At 40.6% G+C, this 15,470-nt stretch overlaps 1 protein-coding gene across 5 annotated transcripts in view; it reads right to left on the bottom strand.

Moving 5' to 3' along the window:
* The window catches only part of DPYD (dihydropyrimidine dehydrogenase), a 514,189-nt gene that overhangs the window by 429,829 nt on the left and 68,890 nt on the right, over window positions 1–15,470 (bottom strand). For all 5 annotated transcript variants that reach the window (XM_081865765.1, XM_081865766.1, XM_081865768.1 and 2 more), the window contains exon 3: window positions 9,205–9,287. In XM_081865765.1, the coding sequence (XP_081721891.1) occupies window positions 9,205–9,287 (83 nt within the window). The remainder of the gene's footprint in view (window positions 1–9,204; window positions 9,288–15,470) is intronic.

The raw sequence follows: 15,470 nt of genomic DNA, 5'->3' as shown, positions 1-15,470 counted from the left end.
GTGTACATTTCTTCAAATGTCAGAATACAGTTATGTAGGCATTTTTGCAAGCAATTTCCCCAGTGTAATTCATTTTTTGTGTCATTTTCATTAGTATGTCAATTTTTTGTGCGGTTCCCCCTAATAGATGCAATTTCGCACACATTTTTGGCTTGAATAATTGCATTGCAAAATTTGAAGAAGTGCAAGTTTTGAAGAGCAGCTGCATTGTGGTTCACACATTGTTTTGGAAATTGCAAATTAACCGGGTTCGCACTAAAATGCAAGCTACACAAACTGAATTCCTGCCCCTTCCCTAAGCTGTTATCCAGCAAAGGTGGTTGATCTCAAGATGCTTGAGGACACCTAACTCTGAGCAGAATTGCAGCTTCAGACTAAAAGTGCCCTTGTCATTGCAACCTTGAGGTCACAGATGGAATGTCCATCTCATTGACCACTCCAACATGTTCTGTACCTGTAAGGAGCACATTAGGAGGCCAAGACCCAAACATTAAGAGTGGGGACTTCTATTTCCTTACCAACTATCTTTATATTTTACTGCCAAGAATTCTTTTATTCTAACTGACTCTCTTCCTTCCCATCCCCATCATACTCCTTTTATCCTTGATATAAGACAATTCCAGCCAGCCTTATGCTAAGAGCATGAAATCGCAAGATCATCGCAGTAACTCAGTGTTACAAAGAAGTGCCATTCCTGTTGTGCTGTCCAATTACAAAATAGTAAAGCAGGGATAGTGCACAGCAATGATGTTTTTTTCTATTTGTTTCGGTAAGTTTAGCACAGCAGGAAACGTGGCATTCTCCCTAGATAATGTGTCAAAACCGCAGTTAGAATTTAAGTGCAAATGGAAGTTATCTTAAAGGCTTCATATGTAGGCTAATAACCCCGGTTGCTTAAATGAGATAATTATACCTTACATAATATATTTTACTTCAAGGATTTGGTATCTTCATTTTAATAAAATAATAATTTGCTCTTGGGGGGTGGGGGAGTGCAAATAGCCCTTTTATGTGAATGCCCTGTAACACTAACATGCCAGTATATGCTCAGAATTATTATTTTATATAGCTTCAAAATTTTGGAACCATTCCCCTCAGCACCTTCAAGATATTTTAGTGAAAACAGGCTTCAACTTTGACTCAAATGATTGAATGGGTAGGTGCTGAAAATCCATCAGCTTGACAGCATTTGCTGTCAATATTTAGAAACGCCACTACAAAGTTAACCATGGAAGACATTAATGGTCTATCTGTGCCCAGGAAAGCCATGTGCAATCAGATTTCACCAAAAGAAACAAACTCCATCCAAATATCATGCCAAGAATGCTCACATTACATATTCAAAATAAATTACTGAAATCAAACACAGAGATTTTGCATAATGCTGCCCTATTTGCATAACTTTATCCTCCAATCAATCTCAGGGTTTTTTTTAATTACATGGCAAGCATTACATCCTACCTTTCAGCTACAAAAAAGAAAAAAAGGTCAAGGCATCTAATAAAAGTTAAAATAATAAAAAGAGGTGACAATTCATTAACAAACCCCATTTAATCAACGGGAAGGCTCATTTGAAAGAAAGCAGTCCATCAGATGAGCTTTGAAACCCTAAATAGTTCGGAGCCAGCACTTTGAACTGGGTGCTACTGCAGCTGTTTCAACAACGAAGTCACAGCTAGCATATTCTGGACCAGCTGCAGTTGCAGTTGCTGGACACTCAACACAGGCAGCCCCACACAGAGCACATGGCAGTAGTCCAGACACGATATAATCAAGGCTTGTAAACACCATGTTTGCAATTGTTCAAGAGGAGAAGCATGACTGAAATGGCACAAAAACAACAATTTTTTAGATATTGTAGATATGACCTGCATTTGTTTGAACACTGTTCAACATTCCATGCATCTGATAAGGAAGCAAAAGCCATATTACAGACAATTTTGTTGCACATAGTATCATAAGAGGAAGTGCTCAGGTCATCTGAAGCTGATTAGACCTGGCCATGATACTCATCAATTTTCTTGTGAATCAGTTTTCTGCCCACTTAAGTTGTCTTGAGGGTGCAGAGTAGCCATGTTGCATTTGGGTAGTTCCCATCATCCTTGACCAATGGTAATGTTGGCTAGGGTGGATGGGATCTGGAGTCCAACAGCATCTAGAGAGCCACAAATTCCCCATCCCTAATCTAATAGACAGGGACGTGGGTGGCTCTGTGGTCTAAACCACAGAGCCTAGGGCTTGCTGATTAGAAGGTTGGCAGTTCGAATCCCCACGATGGGGTGAGCTCCCGTTGCTCAGTCCCTGCTCCTGCCAACCTAGCAGTTTGAAAGCACGTCAAGGTGCAAGTAGATAAATAGGTACCGCTCCGGCCGGAATGTAAACGGTGTTTCCGTGCACTGCTCTGGTTCACCAAAGTGGCTTAGTCATGCTGGCCACATGACCCTGAAAAACTGTCTGTGGACAAATGCCGGCTCCCTCAGCGTGTAAAGCAAGATGAGACCCGCAACTCCAGAGTCGTCCACAACTGGACCTAACGGTCAGGGGTCCCTTTACCTTTACCTTTACTCTAATAGACACCCATAACAATTGTTCCAAAACATGTTAGGTTATCAACTATTTGAATAACTATTTCTATCTTAAATGTCATTACTAGTATGGAACATGAGCTCTTGGAAAAGAAATGATTTTTGTATGAAAGCAATGTACCTAAACACACACAATAAACCTTTTAAAAGAACTATTTATTTTTTTAAAATCCTCTATTTGTCAATATACAGCAGTGCTTGCATTTTTCCACATAACTTGGCACTTCTTGTCAATCTTGCTCAGGAGAATCTGTACAGGATAAGTTGTTTTCTGGGAGTGGGGAAAGAAATCTACTTTTAACAAGGGGCTAAAATATGGAATTAAGAGATTAATTTTCAATATCTGACTTTTAAAAAATTGTTCTTTGCTAATCCTAGCAAAATTAAAATGTTGATTTCAATAAAGGTTTCTTTAGCAAAGAACATTTCTTATAAACAATCTGTTTTAGATTTTCTCAAGTAGCCCAAAGTCAAGGAAACAGAATTTTAATGGCATGGTGTTGACAAAGAGCGAACTACTTCATGTATCTTAGAACACAATAGGAAATATAGTTTAAGTTCTTAAATCACAGGAAAATTACTATGAAGTTACATGCCTAAGATTTAATAAATATAGCAAAGGGCTTTCAACAATCTGTGAGCAAAAACATTCTTTAATAAAATAAAGTAAGTAACATTAGGACTGGTAGCAGTACGTGCTCCATCTGTGCTAGAGAATTTACGTAGGAATTGTTGTGGAGCCAAGAGCCAGCGCCCAGTGCAAGGAGGCTCCATAAAGCCGTAAGACATCCAGGAGAGGGGTAATGTAGTGGCTGAAAGAGTGTAGCAGTGTGGGACAGCACTGGGTACCTGGCTTCCTAACATAGAAGTCACTTCCAGTAACCAAGAGGGAGAGGGACAAGCGGAGGTACCGCATTTTTTGCTCTATAAGACTCACTTTTTCCCTCCTAAAAAGTAAAGAAAAATGTGTGTGCGTCTTATGGAGTGAATGCATGCTGTGCAGCTATCTCAGAAGCCAGAACAGCTGCTTTCACTGTGCAGCGATCCCTCTTGCTGTTCTGGGATTCAGAATATTTTTTTTCTTGTTTTCCTCCTCCAAAAACTAGGTGCGTCTTATGGTCTGGTGCATCTTATAGAGCGAAAAATACGGTATGCACAGCAGAGATGCAATGGTGGAGACAATCTGACGTTTCTACTGCTGCATTCCCACTGCACTGGCTTCCCTGCCATCTAATCTCTCACGCTTTTGGTTTGGAAGAGAAATGAAAAGGCAAAATTGCCTACACAGTGGTACCTCAGGTTAAGAACTTAATTTGTTCTGGAGGTCTGTTCTTAACTTGAAACTGTTCTTAAGCTGAGGTACCACTTTAGCTAATGGGGCCTCCTGCTGCTGCCACACCACTGCCACACAATTTCTGTTCTCATCCTGAAGCAAAGTTCTTAACCCGAGGTACTATTTCTGGGTTAGCAGAGTCTGTAACATGAAGCATCTGTAACCTGAAGCGTCTGTAACCCGAGGTACCACTGTAAGCCATTGGAGGTGGTGGGGAATCATTAATGTATTTTGTGGATTAATACAGCTCCCTAACATAGTAACAACAACTGAGGGCTATTGTACATGATGAACAACTCAACAAGCCATCCCTGGCCTGGGCCACTTCACACGAAAGATGTGCTTTTTCAGAAGTGATTTCTAGCAATGGGGGAGCAGGCAATAAAATGTAACTGCAGTCCCAGCCAGTCTAGTGCACACTGGCAAAGTTGAAGCTCTGGGCAAGGATGGAGATCCTGTAGCCTACCAGATATTGTTGGACCACAACTGTTCCCGTCCTTAATCACTGGTCATGTTTCCAGAGCTGATGGGAGATGGAGTGCAGTAACAACTGGAGGGTCATAGGTTCTCCATTCCTGCTTTACGGGTTATTGTTCCTTTAATTAAAAGCTTCCTCCCTGAAGGTTCTCCCCTTTTTATTGCTTCTTCTTCACCAGAACTGGGGTATTAGTGGTGACTGCCTCATAGCTAACCATCTTCTATTCCATGCAGTGGGGAAGGGGAGGTATTAACGAATGACTTCTTTTAATCATGTTTTTTCTTTAACAGAAACAAAAGAATCTACTAGATCCCTTCACAACCCCAACTCGTTTGCACAGGGAACAAAAGATGGCTAATTCAAGGCAGTTCATCACTAATCCTCTTAACTTTTCTGAACTTCAATAAAATAGAAGTCACAGAACCTGGAAGTAGGAATCTACTAATTTATATTGCTGGGGACATTGATTACAGAAGGAATTTGGTCAAGGGAAAAGTTAGCATTTGATGATGCAGCATTGTAGCATCTAAAACTACCATTTTAAATTCCCACTTCCAATTGATAATGGAAAGAAAATGGAATTGCAGCACTAAAGGTTCCTAATGTGGAAGCAACCTCTGATGCGGTTAAAAAGTCTTTGCAAGTGGACTTGAGCCCCGAAGAAAAAGCTCGCCAATCAGTTCTAATATACAGTGGTACCTCGGGATGCAAACAGGATCCATTCTGCGTGTGCACGGGTCGCATTTTGTCGCTTCCGTGCATGCGCATGACATCATTTTGAGCGTCTGCGCATGCGCAAGTGGCAACACCCGGAAGTATTGTGCTCCGTTACTTCCAGGTTGCTGCGGAGCGCAACTCGAACGTGCTCAACCCGAAGCACATTCAACTCAAGGTACGACTGTACAAAGATTTTTTTTTTCCTAAAAAGAAAAATTAAAGGGGGAAAACACACAACTGGTGCTCTGACATTCCATCCATATTTTGTGAGAAATCCATTCAGCATGCTAAGGATTTGCAAGCAAGAAAGTAAGATTTTTTTACAGGTTTTCCAAAATTTGGCATTTCATCCACCTCAAACTATGCCTTGAATTTCATTACTAATTACTACAATATCAGTGGTGGCAATTATAATAATATCATTGGACAACAAGCAGGCTGCTTTTGCTTGCAGCACAAAATAGCAGCCCTGCGAGTAACATAAAGCATTGCTGCACTATATAAAGCAACATGATTAGCAGGTGTAACTTGCAATTAAACTTTACAGGCTCGCACACACATAAAAAAGCCTAAGTGTTATAAATATATTTTTTAATATAACAGAGATTTACCCCCCCCCCCTTGTGTTTTGTTTTGAAGAGTCCAGTACAATATAGCAGCTAAGGTGTGTGTGTGTGTGTGTGTGTTTCCTTGTTCGTTTGGTACAAAACAAGTCTGTCAAAAGAAATGTCTGCAAGTTGAGACACTTCAATGGGCATTTCCACAGAATTCAATAGAAGTTTATAACTGCCAGTTCTGACCATGTATAATGTGTAACCTTAGGTCAGTTAAAATTAAAGAATTTTGGTTTATTTGAGACAGGTGATTGAAGGAATGTTCAAGGGAAATCACAATCTCTCCACACTCCCATATTCCCCCTTCACTACAATATTCTCTAAGGAGGAAGGCCTGCTCTCCGATTTATCTCTGCAGCTCACAGAGTAAATTAAAATTCCCAACTGGGAAAAAATGAGAAATTACAGATGAAATCTTGGACAATATAAAGTACAGAACCGCCTAAGCCTATACAATCTTATAAGCCCATATGAAGTTGAGAAAACAACTCAACATAAACATTCTGTGTCAATGGTGGCATAAAGGAGACTACTTCATCAAATATCAATCTTGCAATCAAGCTCAAAACAAGACTTTTATGGGCGTCCTGATTTATACTTTAAATATATTTAAGGCAGTGCAATCACTTTTCTAAAGCCCTGGAGATAACCGCCATTGTGGAATACTGTGACAAGATATTCCCTTTGAGTTATTCTGCAACTAGAAACCATATGGCTCTCTATTTCAAAGCTACACTGATCGTTTGGGGAGTGTTTGCAAAATCAGATAAAAACAAAACAAAATACATGAGCACACTGAAGCAATATGTTATTGGACTACAACTCTGATCATACCTGGCCATAGACTAAACTGGCTGGGGGGGATGGGATTAGTAGTCCAACACCATCTGGGGAAATTAGGTTGAAGAACATTGCTCTAGCACGTGTGTGCTATAACTAGCAACTAAAACATCAGATAAAGCCAGATCTAAAATCTATTGCAGCTATATTAGTAATCAAAGTAAACATTTTAACACTTCAAGACTGCAGCTGTCTCTATGGTACTCTCTCTACTTTCCCATCTATACAAAACCTGTGATGTCGCTGGCTATCCACCTCCAGTCCACAGAGCAGCTTTGGTTTAAGAAAAGAAATTCTGTGCACACCAGAATTTTGGCACTTCTCGTTTTTTCCCTTCTTTTCCTTAAAAAGCAGTTGCACAAACTTATGTCTTTAACCTTAGGCTCATCACATGCACGTTGACTAGATATGGTAATGCACATCCTCGTTTTCCTGCAAGTAACCAATGCAGTACTACCGGACATTTTCATTACAATATACATTCATTGGCCTCTGTCCCCGCACCGCTACCCTTACTGCTTAGTTTCTGTAATAGTTTATTCCAGGGTGAAGAAACCTGCTTTAGGATGCACGATAAGGGAGTGATAAGACGAAAGTAGGAACTGATATCTGAATGGTAAAGTGATACAGTGGTACCTCAGGTTAAGAACTTAATTCATCCTGGAGGTCTGTTCTTAACCTGAAACCGTTCTTAACCTGAGGTACCACTTTAACTAATGGGGCCTCCCGCTGCTGCCGCACCACTGCCACGTGATTTCTGTTCTCATCCTGAAGCAGAGTTCTTAACCCGAGGTACTATTTCTGGGTTAGCAGAGTCTGTAACCTGAAGCATCTGTAACCCAAGGTACCACTGTACTTTAAAGCTGGGATAGGGGGGAAAACTGGTTTCCACTTCACAATTCAAAATGTAACAAGCAATTTAAGTAATCTGGAGATACAGCTACTGGAAGCAACTTCAGTGACTATGACAGCTGAAAAACACAGAGATTGTGGCTATACCCAGACATAACAGGTCATGGGCCAGTTCGCAAGTAATGCTAAGCTAAATAATGCCCTAGCTTGAATGCATTAAATTATGGCATTTTTCCAAATTCTCCTGCGGCTGAGCTAAGTTTGGCTTAGTGGTACATTTAAAACCAAGCTCAAGGTTTTTCTCCCCTGACAAACTGGGAGTGGTAGACAATAATAAATCTTGACTACAACTTGTGGTTTGTCTGGAATGAGACAAACCACAAACTCAGGTTCAAATGTACCATTAGAGGCAAATTATGGCTTAGCTTCAGGTAGCATGGTAGCAGGACATCTGGGAGAGGAACAAAGTGGATGGGGTTTCTGTTATGAATACCCACATGCTCAGATAGCCATGGTTTGGCTTAGCATTATGTACAATCTGGACCCATGTTTTGGGAGAAGAGAAGTGGGGAAGAGGGTAAGTGTGCAGAGGCACAGAAAGAATTATGGGTGGAGGAGTGTCATAATTCTGCCATCCTTTGGATACCCTGGAAAATTCACCAGACCAAACCTGCTGTAACCTGGGATCTATGCAATGAAGCAAACTGAGCGCTGAATAGGACACAACCATGAGCGGCCTGAGGAAACTCCATCAACCAAAAGCAAGTCTATGGTGAGAGACCCGGGAGATGTCAAAAGGGTTCCAGGAACTCTCTTCTTCATTGTGAGATTCTGGAGTTGATCTATGAGTTTATCTGGACCCCGGGTGAGAACCAGAATACCTGAGTGGAGTCCTGCATGAGAGCCAGGAGGCTAAGATGTGTAATAACTACTAATTATTTTATAATATTAGTTGCTGCTGTTGTTTGAGCTTTCTGTCCAATGCCTAGAGACATTTCCTACATATTAAGCTATATAGAAATGGTCTAAGGAGTTAAATAAATGTGTTGCACTCTCCATGTGAGTGGAAACCATCAGAGCACACAAAATGGAAAAAGATCTTGAATGTGTGTATCAGCTTTTCATTCACAAAATAGTTTCAGTGGCCTTAGTATATGTACTGGTGTATTTGCCAGACATCCTTGCAATGCTGGCTTAAGATTCCCATCACCTTTAATATGTCCCATCCCATGTCCTGGGACCTGAGTGAATAAGCAGAGCTGTACAAACTCCTGCGATCATAAAAGTGGAAGATCAAGAAAAGCACTTTCTCTCTTTGAATGGAGGAGGTCATTCATTTTCACATACAGTAGTATAATCCCATTAAAGTCTAATAGAAAAGAAATTACATGGGCTGCTATATCCTGAAAATTAAATACAAATTAGGAGCAAAAAAAAAGCATAAAGAAAGAAAGAAATCGCTGTACAATTTCCTTAATACTTGCACAATTTGGATGAACAATCTTCATTCATTCACACAGTTTAGTATAAATATAAAACAAGGCACCCCCTTAAGCATTTTTAGTAACAAATTAAACATTTGCGTTTTTTAGTGTGCAGAGAGGCTTAGCATTCGTGCAGCTTCAAAACCAAAGTACAGCCTCAAGGGAAGCCTCTCCGCTGACAAATTAATACCTTAGAGAATAGAGCTGAATGGTGGCAATGAACTCATTTGTTCCCCCAATAATGAAGAATGACTCTTTCTTTACCACATCTGTGACTGTTGCCATGGTGACCCAGACTTACCTCATTGCTTCTCGAAGTGCTCCTCGCTCACCAAGAGTCGTGTGCTTGATGTCATCAAAATTATTTTCCAGCTTCTCACAGTTCTGCAACAACAACAATAAAAAAAACCAGGAGAATCCACATTAAAAAAGCGGAATTTCCAAGTTGGGTGAAGCCCTCATTCTAGTTAGATAAATTGCCCACATTCACTCTCAGTGCAAACATAGCTGATTATATTGATTACATATTCACACAAATTACTCATTTTTGCTTTTAATTGCATAGGAGTAATTAAAAATGACACTGTGAACTCAGCAACAAAGTACGCATGAAGCTTATGATATGGTTGCCATGGCAATTCTCTTATCAACATTCCATAATGTGAGAGATAAAATTTCCTCCTATCGGTTTTGTTACTGCAACCCAAGCAAGAAGAACAAATGTGTATTATCTTTTTTGTGTGTGTCATTTTCCAATGAAAGAGGTGCCATCAGATAGACCCAATAAAGATGCATATGTTTATTGCATGCGAAGGAAATGCCTTAAATATAACGATAACGAATCATGTTTTGTACTGATTCAGCGGGAACAAGTGTCCAGGAAGACCAAAAACTCTAAATTCCAAAAGTTATTACAGAGCACCTGACTTGCTGAAACTGCCACCAACTAGCTTTATTTCATTTAAATATACACACACACTTGAAAGCAAGATGCAATAAATTCAATATCTGATGAGTGAAGAGAAAGCTCTGTAAGGCCCTGTCTGGATAGTACCTCTCACCAGTTTAAACAGTTTAAACAAGGCTCCCCCCCACCCGAATCCCAGGAGCTGTGGTTTGTCAATGGTGCTGAGACCGTTTCCCTCACAGAGCTACAATTCCCAAAGTTCCCTGGAAAGAGGAATTTATTATTAAACCACTCTGAGAACTGGAACTCCTTGAGGGGAATAAGGGTCTCCTTTTGCGATGAGATCCTAGAGTTTGACATTACAGAGCAACACTGCTCCCCATCCCAAAACATAATCAGACTCTCAGGTATGAGCAGAAAATCAATGTTTAATGATTTCAGGTACACTGTAGAATTATTGCAGAAACAGAGAACGGCTATAACCCCTTCATAAACAAGCAAACATGATCTCCCCTAATCAGAATATGTATGTATGGTATATTTGCAATACGGATCTTCATAATAATCCCCAGAAAATTTCCAATCTCCTCTCTTCAGTATTAAAACTGTGGCATTTTATACCATATCATATAATATATCATATGATAGCTATCTACACACATACACACAGATAGAGAGAGAGAGTGTGTGTGTATATATACACACACTGTATATATATATCAGTATATATATCAGTAAACGAGGAGAATTAAGACTAAAAGAGCTTATCTTTTATTTCTTATTTATTTATTATTAAATATTTAATATTTAATTAAATTTTAAAAAATTAAATATTATTTATTTATTTATCTAATCTCACTGTATACAAGTTGTACAAGTGACAATAAAGTATTTCAACACACACACACACACACACACACAAAACACAAACATATATATATGATAAATTTGTATGCTTTGCAGCCCTATAAAGTTTCCATAACTTTAAACTATGAGTGACATCTAAAATGAGTCTTGAGGTGACATCCTAGACATGTACAAGAAAAGCAAACTACTGCATGGATTGCAAGTTTCAACAAGGCCTCATTCTCAAGACGGCTTCTTTGGATGGCAGCAACATGGAGAGAAAAGTCATTTGGAAGGTTTGGAGTGAGACACGTCACAGTTCTAAGGCACTTGGAAATCCTTCCTGTGGCCACCATTCATGACCCCCGTCAAACTTAGGAGCCCGATTGCACTCAACAGATTCAGTGTGAGAGAAACATTTGCCCCTATGGGATCGGGACAGTCTACATGGTTTATTCAGGCAGCGAAACTGAACAGGCCATCCCTGTCAGCTCACCAGTTTAATGAGTTGAGGTTTTATGCTGTGAAATAGTAAAATCTTTGAAGAAGGGGTGGCACCTTAAGTCCAGCAACCTTATTATTCCTATCCCTTTTTTTTACTAATGGAAGGCAATGACAGCACCGTACAAAATGAAGAACATCTAAGCAGAAGCACATCAATAATAATCCGAGCTAGAAAATCAAGCATTGAAACAGCCCAGATTGTTAAAACGGAAAACAAAACAAAAACCCAATGCAGCTTTTTAAAGCAGTCAACAATAATCTCAAAGCTAGGAGCCACAATTATATTTTCAAAGCAAATTAAAACAAAAGGGTCTTTGCAAGCCTGGCCCTACCATTTAGTTAATTTGGGATATCATGGAAGGGCAGAAAATTGCTCCATGGTTTATTATCTTTGTATTCTTACTGCCAAGAAGGCAGAGAGAGAGACACACGTGATATTCTGTCCCATTTTTTTGCAAAAATAGTTTGGCCAGCTGTGGGCACTATACATCTTCGCCTCAGCAGGGGAAAGAGTGCCATTTATTCCTCTATCGCAGGCAGCAAAATTTCTCAGGCGAGCTCTCGTCTTCAGTCATTACCCAAAACCAACCAACAAAGGAGTGAGGTGGCAAATTTCAACTGTCAAGGAGTTCCACAGCCTCCATGCTGCCCCTGAAAATATCCTGTCTGAAAAAAGGTGCTGCTATTTACATTTTGGAAATACACAAGTTTATTTAAAGTTATTGATTAAAACAACAACAACAGAATTTAACAACAGCAACAGATCTGAAATTGGTTGATAGCTCTGAAACATTTCTCCGCAAATTTTAGTACAGCAACCCAAAAACATCCATAAGGCGTCTTCCCATTTCTATTCCTTTATTTGCATTTTATGATTCTTTATAAAGTGTGTTCTCCCTCATGGAGAGCACAGGTTGCGGGCGGGGCTGACAAGACACCTCACTGTTACTAGGCAAATGGTTTGGCCATCCTGTAAGCAGGGGTGGGCTGTTAATGGGGAAATCTAGATGTTTCCATTTGTTGATTGACAGCCCTATTTGTTAAATACAATGCTCGCAGCGAGGAACTTCCTCTTTTCACTGCTTACTTCGGAACACCCGCCCTCCCTTCCCTAATTTTAGGCTGTTTGCTTGACCTTGCTATGCCTGTTATGGGGTCGTCTGCTTTGGGGCAGGGGCCTGGTAGGAATTTTGTCCATTTGGCTGATTAGTGTGTGCCACTTGGTTTTTGCCTACTGCGTAGCAAATCGTCACAACTTGCAAGGTTTGCGGTTAGGCATTGGTCTTGGAATTGGTTGGTGGAGGGGTATGGATTCGGCTGTGCCTGCCCCTCCAAAATGCTGCTGCTGCTGAAGGGTTTTACCATTAAAGGAACCCAGGGGCTCCCCCATGCTTTTGTCCGAAACCCCCTGGCAAGTGGCTAGGGCCACGCAAGCCCCTGGGAGCATGCTGGGGAGAGGTGAGGCATGGTTCCCAGTCCCATCTCTCTCCCCAGGTGACGTACCCTTCCTGACTTCACGGGGGGGGGGTGAATGTCAGAGCTGTCCCCGTGCGGGGGCAGTTAGTGCTACCAATGCCTAAGCAACCACTCACATTGCTGTAATTTGAATAAAGTTGTGGCCAAAATTATGCCAAAAACCTTAAACAAAAATTAAGTGTCAATTGTGTTTTTCTTGGGGGGGGGGGTGTCTTGGGGACCTTGACGCTCAATATTTAGACGCATGGTCCAATCTGTGTTCTAAATGTGTTCTGCCTAGAAGAGGATGGTACACACGTATTTACATAATGTCGCCCACTCTGCCAATCCTGCAGCCATTTCCTAATGATGCCCTGTCTTTGGCTATTGTGAAATTATGACAGATAGCTCGGTTCTTTAAAAGACAAACATGAATGAAAATAATTACCCAAGCCCCTTTATATCACTTTATTAAAAAGGCCTTATCAACTTGCCCAGCTAACGTCAAAATTAGCTTGTTATAACTTTTGAGATAATGCTACAGACATTTTAATATACACTATTAAACATCATGCTACTCTACTGACACTGCTAAGACATAATTACCAAATCAGCAAAGGATATTTGAAGCAAGGCTGTGTTAGGAGTTCTTTTCTTTCATCTCTTTTTCAAGGAATCTGCAAGGCCATTTTTTAAAAAATAAATCACACATTAGTTCTGTCCTCTGTTTAGTCTCATATGTTTTCTATTCCTCATCAGCAATATATTATTCACCTTTGTAAAGGCTGCAGGAAGACTACTCCTCTGCCTTTACTCTTTGCAACCAGAAGATAGAGTTGGTTCCATTTGACAATATTTAGTGTTTTTTATATTGATGAACAACTATGGCTGCATTTGTGCACAAAGTAATAATATAAAATGCAAAAAAAGCAGCCTGCTGCCGTATTGAATTCTCAAACATACTGGAGAAAAAACCTTCCTGAGAGAGTTGACGCAAGAAACAGTTTTCAAAACTAGGTAGTGACAAGTTATTCCAAGGACTATTTTGTAAAGAATAACAGCAACAACAAAACCCTCTGCAGTCTTCTACCCTAAGGCATAATAGCACCAATGGTAAAAAGAAGCAGGAGGAGGCATCTCTAAATCAAACTAAACACTCAGTCTGAAATTGTTTCATTGGGGCAAAAAGTTGCAAAAGACTGGTGACATTTAAAGCAACTGCAACAGCCATGAACCGGTGCAGATACTGAACACCAGAGTCATTTCAGAAGGTTGCAAATCTGGCAGCTCGTGTAAGGAGGAATAAACATGGCCTGACTCCATTCTTCTCTATGGATCAAAAAAAGAGAGCATCCTACATGTTGTCACAACTGTCCCCATAATTTACTTTTGTTGACCACCACCATTCAAATCCTGTTCCACAAACCTCCTTCTTATGTAGCTCCATCCAGTTCCAACATGTGCAGCGGTAAACAGGGAGGATATTTACACACACACTGCCCAAGCTGCACTATCCTTACTCACTTAAAATTGAAAGTTTCTAACATGAACGGGAACTAGAATGTGCAGGTGTCAGAAGGGACCAGGGGCAGGTGCTATCTCAGTTCTCTACTGTGTGTACACAACTCTGCATGTACTAGATTCAGGTAGGTAGCCGTGTTGGTCTGATGCAGTCGAAATAAATAAAAAAATTGTCCAGTAGCACCCGTATGTATATAGGATTCTGATACTGTACACAGCTGGCTAAGTCCTCTCCTCTCCAGAGTTTTTCCTAAGCAAACTGAGACCGTGCCTGTGTGAAGCTAACTTCTCTGCCTCTTCATGCCGCTCCTGGTTCTGGGAGACTAGGGAAAGGGGCATTTGTCACAGCAGGACACCTGTGCTTCTTCACCAGCTGGACTCATCTCTGCCTCTTGGCCTCTCTCCTCTCCTGCTTCAGCCTCTGCCTCTGATTCTGGACTTCTGATCTCTGCCACAGATTCCTCCTGCTCACTAAGCCCTGTTACCTCTTCAGCTTCTGACACCTCCTCCCAGTCTTCTCCCTCTGACCACTCAACATTGTCCCACCACCAATCCCCACACTCTCAGCCTTCTTCCCTTGGGGGTTCCCCAGCTAGTTCCTCCCACCATTCCTTTGCGTCCAACCAGTCTGTGACGTGATGCCAATCCAGAGGTAGGTTACTGGGGGAAGAGTGGGGTGTTTCAACAGCAAGCCACACATTCATCATCATGCCTAACTTGGCCCTATGACACTTCCAAGACAAGGAGATAAAAAGTAATTAATTCCCAGTTTTTAACAGCAATTAAAGTAGAAAATGAAAACACAGGCGGAGGGGGACATTTTGGTGGCTTTCTGCCAAGTTATTTCCTGCGGGTCTCGATAAGGTCTAAAAGTTTCAACTGTGGTGGAATAATTATACGGTATTTATATCTTATCTCTCTTAACAGTTCTGTAATGCTGTATGATACCAAACCACACAACTCCGAGAGGTTTATGATAGCAAAGCAAATACAACAGAGAAACAATTACAAAGTGAAAAGTAAATGTTGGGGGTGTCAGAGAGAAAAGTCACTAAAAGTTGTGGTCCATTTGCCTAGGACAGAGAATGCAATGCTGAAATTAGGTTTGGTGGGGAGATTGGGATTTTAAGAAAGATCATTTCACAACAAATGAGTTAAATGTATACAAATATCGTATTTTTGCATACAAAAACACAGCATACACCCAATTATCTACCATAGGCACATGTGTCTAGTTGTCCACTGTTGGAGTCAAATGTTATTTTCTTATTTCACCAGGCTTTCGGGATATTTTAATTTTGTTAGTTGTGGTTTTAGTTTGGACTGTTTTATTT

This window comes from Podarcis erhardii (assembly GCF_964252035.2).
Source record: "Podarcis erhardii genome assembly, chromosome: 6".
NCBI classification, from domain to species: Eukaryota; Metazoa; Chordata; class Lepidosauria; order Squamata; family Lacertidae; genus Podarcis; species Podarcis erhardii.
Note: the sequence above shows the minus strand (reverse complement) of the source record. Positions and strands in the feature narration are given on the sequence as shown.